This window comes from Saccostrea cucullata, unplaced genomic scaffold (assembly GCF_032062105.1).
Source record: "Saccostrea cucullata isolate Sc308-1 unplaced genomic scaffold, CSIRO_AGI_Scuc_v1 ctg2952, whole genome shotgun sequence".
NCBI lineage: Eukaryota > Metazoa > Mollusca > Bivalvia > Ostreida > Ostreidae > Saccostrea > Saccostrea cuccullata.
The window spans coordinates 1-11823 of NW_026934637.1; the positions used below are offsets into that span (position 1 = coordinate 1).

General features: G+C 31.4%; 1 protein-coding gene and 1 long non-coding RNA gene across 3 annotated transcripts; both read right to left on the reverse strand.

Moving 5' to 3' along the window:
- Positions 1 to 1338: 1338 nt before the first annotated feature.
- On the reverse strand, positions 1339 to 4804 carry LOC134241079 (uncharacterized). 2 transcript variants are annotated; one of them, XR_009986583.1, is made up of 5 exons: positions 4574 to 4804; positions 3621 to 3716; positions 3168 to 3261; positions 2518 to 2681; positions 1339 to 1404 (listed from the first exon to the last, which is right to left on the reverse strand). It is a non-coding gene; the product is annotated as an uncharacterized LOC134241079 (long non-coding RNA). The 2 variants fall into 2 exon arrangements; XR_009986582.1 differs by lacking the exon at positions 1339 to 1404 and having other exon boundaries at positions 2391 to 2681.
- A 648-nt stretch (positions 4805 to 5452) lies between these two features.
- Positions 5453 to 10205, reverse strand: LOC134241077 (plexin-B-like). The gene is made up of 8 exons (XM_062723165.1): positions 10161 to 10205; positions 8402 to 8533; positions 8028 to 8128; positions 7656 to 7791; positions 6764 to 6935; positions 6437 to 6533; positions 6196 to 6304; positions 5453 to 5494 (listed from the first exon to the last, which is right to left on the reverse strand). The coding sequence occupies exons 1-8, from the start codon at positions 10203 to 10205 to the stop codon at positions 5453 to 5455; spliced, it is 834 nt and encodes a 277-aa protein (XP_062579149.1).
- Between the last annotated feature and the right edge of the window lie 1618 nt (positions 10206 to 11823).

Here is an 11823-nt window from a genome sequence, read left to right on the forward strand (position 1 = left end):
TAGCCTTCCCTCTTAAAGTATTATGTTGAAAAATACAGATAGAACAAGTGACCAATAATTTTTAAATATATAAGGGATATAAGAATGGCCGCTGATAAATCTGGGAACATTTGGGTTACCTAAGATGAAGAAATTTAGGCTGCGCGATGTGTCTGACCCACACTCAAATTTGGGGGCTCAAAACTCCGAACTTGGTTAATCCATGTTACCAACAACTATACCATGCAAGAAAAGCCGATATCCCCCACACAAAATTTCAACTCCCATCATAAACAGTCCAACATTACAGTAGCTAAGAAAAATGTAAGTTCAACATCAAATCGTTACTCTTATGATTTTTAGTCATGTAAATTTTACCCAAATTGCAGGTTTGTCCACTATAGTAGGAAACATGGATAATTTGCACAACGGGCAAAGCCCGTTTTGCATCAATTATCCTATGTTTCCCACCATCGTTATGTCACCAGCATGCCATACTATCTAGACTGTGAATCCTTATATTTTCATTTCACTGTGAAAAAAAATTGTAGATTTCTAAAAATGAAGACATAAATTTTAATTACACAAGGACTCCCATGCCAATTTCTATAGTCTTCGACACTGACGTCAAACTAAAAGTCAGCTGCACGAGATTTACGGGGCATATTTGACCTCTTAAGGGTAGCCACAGAGAAAATAACACGGGATTTGCAGGCTTATCAGGCCTCCTTAGCTGCTGACCTATTGATCAGCCTAATTTACATTCCGGTAGATTTATCAAGAATTCAACTCTGCTAACTTTCAAAGAGTTATCACATAGAAAGAAAATTAGAAATGGAAATATTAAATGTAGTATCACATGTAAGACCAATTACTAAATGTAATATTACATGAAAGACAAATTACTAAAAGTAATATTAAATGAAAGACCATAACTAAAAGTATTATTACACAGAAGACCAATTACGAAATGTAATATAACATGAAAGAAAAATTACTAAATGTAATATCACATGAAGGCCAATTACTCAGTGAAATATGATATGCAAGACCAATTACCAAATGAAAAATAGTGTATACATTATAAGATTCAAGTCATGAACCAGGGTTAAGCAAAGAAAATCTAAAAACAAAATACCTATACTCTTTAACACAATTCTTCTGAAATAATTTAGGCATAGTTTCACATTGTATATCATTACACTAAGTAAAATGTAGTGATAACTACAATTATATACCTGAAAATTCTTTAACTCTGACGGTTCTGTTCTCTGCACTACAGGATCAGACAGGTAAGTAAAAACTCATGTTCTGTAATGTCCTAACTGATGTATTATCAAACAAAACCTTTATTATATGGGCCCTGTTCTGTTACCGGGCTCCGGAACACATTTTATTGCCTCGTCAGATGAAACCTTCATTTTCCTAAAAGTTGTCAAAGTATGAAGAGTATTTTTAACAATTTTAATTCACAACGTATATGATGATTTATTCAAAATATGTTTTAGTATCATTTGTAGAAACATACACAGAACATAGTTTAGTGTTGGAAAAATCGTCTTTTATTTCGATTCGAAGGTTCCTATTTCCTATTAATAAATTTCTTCCTGTTAAGGTGATGGATCTTCCCACAGATTGTAAGACTTCAGCAGGAGACAGACCTAATAGTTGTGGATCCTATCAAAATATTATCAACATAAAATGATATAAACTATTTTACGAAGGACATAAAATATAGGGTTATGTAAAGATATTAGTTCTCCAATATGTTTACGAAGACTGAGCGTAATTAACTTTATCGCATTATGCAGTTTTGAAGCAATAAAACGTTTGTATGAAAATTCAGTGAAATGTGAACGAAATGTAATATAATACTTTATTGATACATGTACCTTATAAATAAACTTTGCTGAACTGACTCCAAGCTGTCCGTTGACACTTAGAATTATTGGTCCAGAAGAAACAATGCTTGGTCCCGTAACACAATGTACACTACATAATTAAACAAATGGTTATGCATATATCTTAACCTTTCATTCATTAAGTCAAATTGAATTCAATACATTCTTAAAACGTACATATTTAAAGAATGACAGCATTTTAGAACCGAATCGATCGAAAACAGATTCGTACAACTTACATGCGATCCGATACAGAAATGTCTGAGCATAAAACACCAGCCACAGTGATATTATCAATTTGTTCTCTTGACACCCCAATATGTTCCCGATGATTGTTATGTGGGTACCACCATCAATCGACCATCGTTGGATGAATCTGTCTAAGCAATCATTAAATCACATATTGTTCAAATAATAATTTTGCATGGTAACTCAATGGAACAAAGACAGTGAACTGATTTCTTTATAACCAAAACATATCACCTCAAGAAAATGACAACTTGACCTGACTTTAAAATATGATATAGCACTAAAGACATGACACGCTTTTATGATCAAGAGAAAGGCTTGTAATATTTTTCGAGGGTTTAAATTCCTTAATTCTTGTAATCAGAATAAAAAAAGCTTAATTTCTTACATTGTTTACAATTGGTACTGGACATATTGATTCTGAACAGTTGTTTAGACTGTAGACACATTGATGACCGCACCATTTACAATTCATTGCAGGATTACTGAGCTCCAGATTCTTACAGAAGGTACAGTCTCCAAGGGCTTGGTCAGGACAGCTGTACAAAGTCACTGAAATATGTATTGAAATGTTCGTTAAAGCAGAGCTGAAGCAGTAGACATATGCAACAATAGTGAAGCAATTAAAGGTGGTCTTACATGTATTTGCCTCATCACCTGGATACGGGGTCTCGTTTAAAGTCATCATTTCGTATGTTCTAAGGTCGATACAAAGATCTTGTCAACAAATACAATTTATTGTTGGGTCAGATGATGGCTTACATTTTTCATATTGATCGTTAGTCTATTATTTTTACACTGAATTGACGACGGATTTTCCCGTTATTTCCCGATATATAGTGACAAGGAACAAACGGCGGTTGTGACCGGTCGGCATAGGATTTTATTTTATGTTGAGAGACTTACATGGAAAAGTACAGTATTTGAGTAAAACAAATAAGTAAAGAACATGTACCTTAATCGTCATTAAAAAATGTCGACATTTAGAAAATCATTGTTTTTGGTTTTTTAAAAAAAATTCTAAATATGTACAGGTACCTGTTAAATGACTAGTTTCAATGTTAAATTCTTGTTCTGTCCACAAAACTTTCATGATTGCCTTATATGAGCCTTTGGGTAAAACGTCTTTAATCTGAAATGACAAATGACAAAATGAGTGTATATATAAAGAAGTATTGCATAAAATACATTTTAATTTTGATATTTACTGCTTTTTAAAAAATATATATCTAGTGTATATATTAACATTCTATATTTATATCTGGTGTATATATATCTAGTGTTTATATAACTACTAAGCACCTAAACCCATCAATGGAATTTTTTTTGAACCTATGTTTAAGCTTTCTTTTAGGTTGCATATTGTTTAATTTTTGAAATATTATTCATCTTTTATTTCCTTAACGTTTTCACTTTAGAAGCTGAGTTCTAAACCAAACTAACATACAGCACCCACCACTTTTGATAATGCGCTTCCTATATGAAACCTACCTTACCGATGTGAAAAAATAACTGAGTACTTGATTTTCTTCTGCCTTTTACTTTCAGTGTCCTTTTTGGTAACTTTAGATGACCTCTTTATTCGTCCTACGAAAATACACAGTTTATATTTAAAGGCAATAAAGTATTGGAATGTATTATAATGTATTATAATTAGAGAAACTATTCTCGCGGAGGCCTGATTTAGACATTCTGGGATATACAAAAAATACATAGCATTTAGCAAGTCTCCTATTCACACAGTACTCGTGAAATAACGTTCTGTAGAACTAAAAATATTTTTTTTATAAAAGAAAAATGAAACAGATGCCATTGTAATATACTGTAAATGTATTACATTTAGCTGTGTATTAATTTTAGCGCCTTTCGCGGTAAGAAACTTTCAGCTAAATCGAGTTCAAAGCTGAAATTTCTTGCACATATATTCATAAGTAAGAACATTAAGAAATGCGCCATATCAGGCATACGTGTTTAGAAATCAATTTCCGCCAAATATCGAACACGCTAAATATAATACATCTACAGTAATTGCTTTTATTAGTCTTGAACTTTGAGCGCTGTCCAATAATCATTAAGGACAGATGATACAAACAAACTTTTGTCCAACATTTTGAAAATAACAACTTGGTCCATGTTTAAATAAATAAAATGAATAAGTTTCACCATGTGGTTTTTAATTTTTTTATTCAAAGTTACACAAACATGGAATTCGAAGCGAAAATATTTGTATAGAATAATGAGGATGGTTTCAGAAGGGTAGAATTTTAAACATCACAAAACGTTTACAACTTCTTCATATTCTATAAATTTATTATTTGCATAATGTGCAATGAAATTAGGTAAAAAAAAATATATACTAATCCGGGCATCAGTTTTTTGTTTGTATCATTCGTCCTTAAGAAAAAAAAATTCTATGTTAAAAATATATGATTTCAAGAACTTACTGGTTCTGGGAAATTCTTTCCTTGAATGACGATTGTTTTAATTTGATCCTGTTCTATCAATAAGGGACCGGTCTGAATTGTGTCCACCATTGGACAAAAAGATTTTCCTCCTTTGCTATCATAAGCCTTAAAACCATTGAGTAAATGTAACAAACGTGTATCTTATATCGTATGGCATTCATCATAATGAATATTTTTTTAGTTATAACGGAAGAAAATTTTGAACACAGTTGTGTGAGAGGGAACAATACAAATGCATCGTGTTTGCTACAATGATTGAGGTGAGTTTAGTCTATACACATGTATTTACTTATAATTATACACACATATTGGCTGATACAAAACTCCAAAAATCCCCGAAAGCCATTTGTATAAATCAAAATCAGTTTATCTGTGCTTTTTCAATTTATAAATTAGGATAAAGGAAGAGTTGTGCTGTATATGGATTTAAAATAGTGAAATTCCAATATCATCGATCAGGCTTGGTTACTAAGAGAGAAGCTGTCCAAGCTTTTAATGAGTTAAATGCAAATGTTGTTTTGAATGGAGGTTGTGGTTCTTATAGTACTGCCAGTAACCAAAGCAGACATAAAATTAAATTAAATCTTTAAAAAAAATCAAATTAGGAGATTAGGAAACATGAAGAAATAAACATATGCAAAACATCGGGAAAATACTAGTAGTGTCAAAATTGAACTTTGCGTGCGTTTTAGCTATAGGTGACCGATTATCCAATAGACCACTTATATACTTTAAGTTTCAGTGATCCTTGCAATCTTTTTGTTAAAAGAGTGAATGAAAGGGGGGAAAGTGATGATTGCTACTATAGAAGAAACAAATGAAAGGAGAGAAACAAAAAAACTATAGCTGTAGTGAAAATTACCCCTCTATATATTTTGCGTAGGTTTGTTGATAAGTATCCTGAAAGAAGGTAAATTTATCTTTTATTTGCAATGTAAAAAAATCATGTTCTTGTTTACAATTTTTAAAAATTTTCAGTGTGACCTTTTGCAGTTCCAAGGATTGACCAGAAAAGAATATTCATTTTTAATCGCAATTAATGCAGTACTTACATATAGCCAGCACTTTAATTGTTTGAAGAAACATTGACAAACAATTACTGGAGATGAAACATATTGATATAACGAACAGTATTCAAGACTAAAAGTCCATTAAACAATACAAAATAGGAGCAGAGCAAATACGGACTTCCAAAACATCGGAGGTAAAAGTGCCATGGAAGAGTGAGCATTCCCTGCTGAGCGGCCACACCGCCGTGCGCTCCTCGTCATGATCGGGAGTTAACGGAAAATCTGTCGTCAATTCAGTGTATAAATTATGGAGTAGCAATTGGAGTAACAATTAGTATGAAAAATGTAAGTCAGTATTTGACTCAATGATGAAATGTATTTGTTGACAAGGTCGACGATATAACTTACAAAATGATGACTTTAACGAGACTGCTTATATTCATGTTTCATCAATTTGGATGTCATAATTTATATCTTTTTAGAAATTGTTTAAACGTAGAGCTTGCTCTTGCTTTATCAAATCAACTGATATACATATATATAAACTCCGTATGCATGTGATGAACGTATATTAGTAAAACTAATACTTGCTTTTCGACTTTTTACTTTCTCCCCAGAACACTGATCTGTCTTGTACTGACACTTGTTTTCAGTTAAACACCAGACGCACCAATAAACGTTGTCCACACATCTAGTACAACTGAGAAAAATTAAAGTCAAAGTCTCTAATTATTCTTTTGCATAAATTGAACGAACAACATTATTTGCTATTTTTAAGATTTTGATAATCATTTTCAAATTTTAAATATTCCTGTTTTTTTTTTTCATTTACTTTGTGAAGCTACTGCAGTTGTAGATAAGATAAGGTGTTGACACAATCAACTGTTCTGTCTCAATAGATAAAACACCCAGGCTTATGTTGATAAATCCTGCCGAAATGAAATTAACAGATTATTCTACTTGTATTAAAATACATGTAAGTACCAATATTAAGTTTTCTCTAACAATATAATTAAATTTACCGAAACATATAGATATGTTTAATCTCGAAAAAAGAAATGGTGAATTGGGACCTGTTCATTGACATTTTTGTGGATTAACGGTGATTCGTTCTTTATTTCTAATATTTATGGTGTTATATATTAGATTATGTTCTTACCCAGGCTGCTGTAAAAGTCCAGTGTTAGATTTTCAACATTAGGGTTTCTACACTCAATACCAAAGCTCCACTGAACAGCTGGGGATAATATCTGATCTCCGTTAGGAAAGCTAAACACACAGTTGTAGGAGATATTGTCATCTCGGGGCAAATCTTTGATTGTTAGATTCAACTAAAAAAAGTAAAACAAACTTATTTATAGAGCTAGTAAATTTAATCTATTAAAATGTGTTTGCAGTTATTTTTCTCGTGTTTGATGTAGATAATTGTTTCTGTCATTAAATGGTCATTACAAACTAGTATTATAAAGTGTCGTAGAAATTAGAGAGAATTTCCCCTTAAGCATTTATTTACTCCTCTTTAAGAGGATTGAAAAATGTCTTAAAAAGCAAACCAGTAACAATGAGTACATTATTAATTTTGGAAAAAGAAAATACTCTCATAAGTTCTTTTTTCCAACTTTTTTTACAAAAAAGTGCTTATTGAAAAAATAAGATGATTTCCAGTAAAGCATAGCACCATGTTGAATCTTTTTGAAGAAATCATTATGAGGTGAAACAAATCATCAGTGATGATAAAAAATAATCAGTACCATAATATAAAAATCTACATAAACACATTAAAAGTAGCATGGACTTCTTATGCGGAGTTCAAAAAGCAACACTGAGAAACAGATGAAAAGGACGTTTAATGTCTAAAATAAGATCCTTCCGGCGGAGTCTGGATTCCATTGGGCATTTAAATTCAACTTACTAGTGAAAAAGCATACAATTACAAAACATCAGTTATAGGGAAAAACTATCTAATGATACGTTACACAAAACAGAATAAAACACATATATACTTTATGCAAACAGTAAATTTGAGATTCAATATAGAAGTCAGTTCTTACGGTGATGTTTTGTGAGACATGGAACATTGGTGGGGGGGCATTAAGGATTTCGATACATCTGTCTTCTTGCTCTGGAGCGTTAGCGTACAACCATCGAATAGGAGTAGGATTGTAACACTCAATTTTTAATGAACACCTGAAAGAAAGGAAACTTTTGATATCAAGAAAATATATAGTAATTATACATTTGAAAAAAGATGTTTATCTTTAGCATATAATCATGCATGTACAAATAATTAAGATAATTCACGCTTTTCAAGATAATCTTACTATGAACAAAAACAAAAGTTGAAAGGGGAAGAAAAGAAAAAGTTCTATATGCAATATAACTTTTTGCAAAAATAGCAGATTATCCCAATATTTTGTACATACGTGTTGCCAAAGACACACCAACCACAATAAGGGTCATTACTTAACAGACACACCCTGCATGTTGTGAATTTGGAACAATTCTGAACTGGAAACTTGGCCACCTGAATTAGTTTACTGTTCAGTAATATTTTATAATTTCAAAAATAAATATTATTGGTGTAAGTACAATGTCTTTATTGTAAAATGCATTTTGTTGAGGAGGGATTCAATTGTAGAGATACACCTTCTATAGAAAAAAGCATAAGTATTGAAAATAAAATATTTTTGGCTCCTAAAGCATACAAATTCCTTCGGAAACCTTCTCCATTTCCGAATTCCCTTTTCATAGTTATAATTAATGTAATACTTACAGTAAATCAGCAACCCATTCTTACTTTTCTGTCACTCATGGCGTAAAGATACATCTGAGAATCATCAAACACCATATCCTGCTTTATAGTATGACCCTCGTCCACTACAATGGGAGAATCATACAGCTCTGCTTTGCAAGAGGTTTTCAGAACCACCTGCCAAAAAAAAAGCATTAAATAACCTGACGCGATAATTCTAACATATGTTTTTGTAATAGGTAATTTATTCTGTAGGGACTTTCGTTAAGTTAACCTACGGATTTTTCAACGCATTGACTGTAAATGTGTTTGAGGAATAAATGTTGAATTCATGAAATGATTGAGAAAGTGCTTGCTTTTTTTTTAGTATTTTTGAAGCATTTTAAAGTCTCTTTTTATTATTAATACTTCCATGATGGATATCAAAATAATCGCCTCATTATTCACTATGAACAATCTTTATCAGTCAAAAGATTTTTTGACACATTTATTTTGTTTTGATTGAAATAATCGGTTCTCATACTAAAAGAAAATATTTCTAAATGCTGCAGAAAGGACACAGTCGCTCTGCCACAATATAAACTAGGTATATTGGTCAATGAAAAAGACAATATGTGTCATGAGTGTGTACCCTGAGACACTAGTAAACTTTCAATGACTTGAAGTTGTTTTAGAAGCGTGTTAGGGTTTTGAAAACAGATTCTGTTTCAATCAAAACAAAACAAAATAAAAGTATCAAAAACGCAATTGATGAATGAAGAGTGTGCACAATGAGAAGATTATTTTGATATCAATCATGAACGTAAATTTATTGAAAGTCTTTTTGATATACTTTGTTGCATATTTTAAGATTAAACTGATTATATAAAATAAAACTAAAAACACTAAATTTTGGGGGATATGAATTATTGATTTATTTGTTGTATTTTAATTTCAAAAATTAATAAATTGATATTCATTTATTAATTAATTCATTTTATTTGTTCGTTTATTTATCTATTTTTTATTTATTTGTTTAATCATTTATTGATCTATTTATTTATCTATTTATATTTATTCATTTGTGGATATATATTTTATTAATATAATTATTAAATAAATCTAGATGCTGTCAAGAGACAGAAATACGCGCACTAAGGTTTTTGCCTCTAAATCCACAATCCTTCAAATCGGGCTTTCCAAGGAAAAGGTCAAAATAATTCTATAATTTACGCAGTACATACGCATGTGTTCGTCAAATCGAGCATAACATTCTCAGGTGACCACTGAGCCTCATATATATACATTTCATATACTGTAAATTCCATATTTTTCGCGAGTACTTTTAATCGCGTATGGACTCTTTAACGTCAAATCGCGAGAATAATTCGCGAAAGAACAATTACTAAAGGGATTTAACATAGTTTTAAGCACCATAAAAATAAGGGCGAGTAATTTTATTTCGCGTGTTGTGATTCTCGCTATAAATAATTCCAAGCGTATATTGAGGAATCCACAGTACTTAATTCAGTACCAGTCTGAAATAAAAAAAAATTTAAATTTAAAGAAGTAAATAAGGTTTTGCTCATAATATTGGAACTTTTTAAATTTATTTTCTCAATAACAAATATTTTTTTTTTATTTTAGTACAAAGCGTTTTTTGCAGAATTTATCAAAATGTGCAAACTCTTTTTAGCATTTGATCAGGCCAAAAAAAAAAAACAACCTTAAAAATCAAACATAATCAATTTTTTAACACCCCCAACTACTCACACACACACTCACACACACACCCCCCAACCCCACCCCCCCCACCCACACACACCCCACACACCCCCTCCCACACACACACCCCCTCACACACATACATATTTTCTGAAATAGGCCTCTCCCGGGAAAGTTGTGTTAAAACATTATTTGTTATGATGAATTAAAAAATTTTTTTTTTGTACTTTTTAATGCATGTTAACACCTTTTTGAAAATTTCTACATCAAAATGGTATGGCGTCATCCCTTATCATTTTTAGGAGCACAACTCTCCCACCTTGGGCCCAATTCCCTTTTTATCTGATGAAGGCCACGGAACCCGTCAAGGTTTGCCGAATGGAATAGCACATGCTGATTGTGCAATTTGGTTTGTGATCAAGGTCACTTGTGTTTTTAAATTTGGGTTATATTTCATGAAGTTGACAGGGCCTAAAAACAGTCGTCAAGTACAAGTTTAAGTATAGATTAGTGTAAAATAAACCAAATGCAAAAAAATTAGGTTAAAAATTCAAAAAAAGGGGCAAAAATAATCGCCTTCCACAGTGGACAAATTTCACATTGTGAAGTTATCTCTCCCCTTGTCGTCGTGACATTTAGTTACAGACGCAGATCCAGATTTTTTTTTCGGAAGGGGGGAGGGGGTTCACACCTACGTCAAAAAATCCAGCCAAGAATTTCCTGAGAAGCATAGAAAAAACAAATAAACAAAATAAAAACAATGATGGTGGGGTTTATGTTTTTTAGGGGGAGAGGACGTCAAAAGTCATTTTTATTTGTTCAGTATGTCGTCCTATTTAAATAACTTTGCAAATTACAGAGGGGGGGGGTCCTGATCTCCCTAGCCACTCCTGTCTCATAAATGACAAATGATCTTGTGACTCAAAAAGTAAAGTAAATATTTCCTTTGACTCTACATATTTTAATTTTTTCTTATGTTTTATATTATGTCTGATTTCTTCAAGTTGGCTTACCATAGGCTCCACATTCAAGGGAAATTTGAACAAGATTCATGGGTTTTTATTTTAGAATTTATTTTGCCCTGTTGACATTTTAAAAATTGAAAAGTACCAAATTTAAACTGCCCAAGTTTCTGAAATTTCAATTCAGAAAAATTAATTATTGTTTTCACAGTAATATTTTTAAATGTCTAATTTGACTAAATAAACATTTAATTTTCGATATAACTTTTAAACAGTGAGAAGATCAGGGATTTCACTAACTTTAATTCAATTGTATATCCTAGTGCAAGACTTTTTTTGTAAATTTTGACTTTCCACAAATATACATTTGAAAAATTGAACTTGCATGCAAAACTGCTGTGGACATCATGTTTCAAAAACATCTGTTGTTTAAATGGGCCATATTAGGGTTTTTCGTGTTGCAAATAACAAATCTATCACAGTATACATGTTTATATTTATTCAGACATATAAACTTCATGCAATAATCTTCCATTTTTGATCAGCATATTTATAAATATTTTAAAATATTCTAAAATTTTGTTGTCAATAATGCTAAGTTAGGGCTTAATTAGTTAAAAGCTAGCTTCTTCATTGTGACTAAGACCTTTTATTTGGGTACCACCTATTTTGTACATTTGATCTCTTGACCTTCAATTTGACCCACTTTTACAAGAGAAAATACAAACTTTAAACTTGTCCTAAGTTTTGACGTTGTGCTAGGGCTTTCATGCTAAAAAGTTTATTCATTGTGAAATTCCA

Bases quoted from the DNA above. Each gene is read 5' to 3' on its own strand.
- LOC134241077 (XM_062723165.1), bottom strand. From the start codon at position 10,205: ATGTATGTGTGTGAGGGGGTGTGTGTGTGGGAGGGGGTGTGTGGG. The intron at 6,936-7,655 runs GTAAGAACTGAC...TACTTTTTTTAG, and splicing joins ATGTCTCACAAAACATCACC to TTGAATCTAACAATCAAAGA. The intron at 6,305-6,436 runs GTAAATGAAAAA...AATTTTTCTCAG, and splicing joins AACTGCAGTAGCTTCACAAA to TTGTACTAGATGTGTGGACA.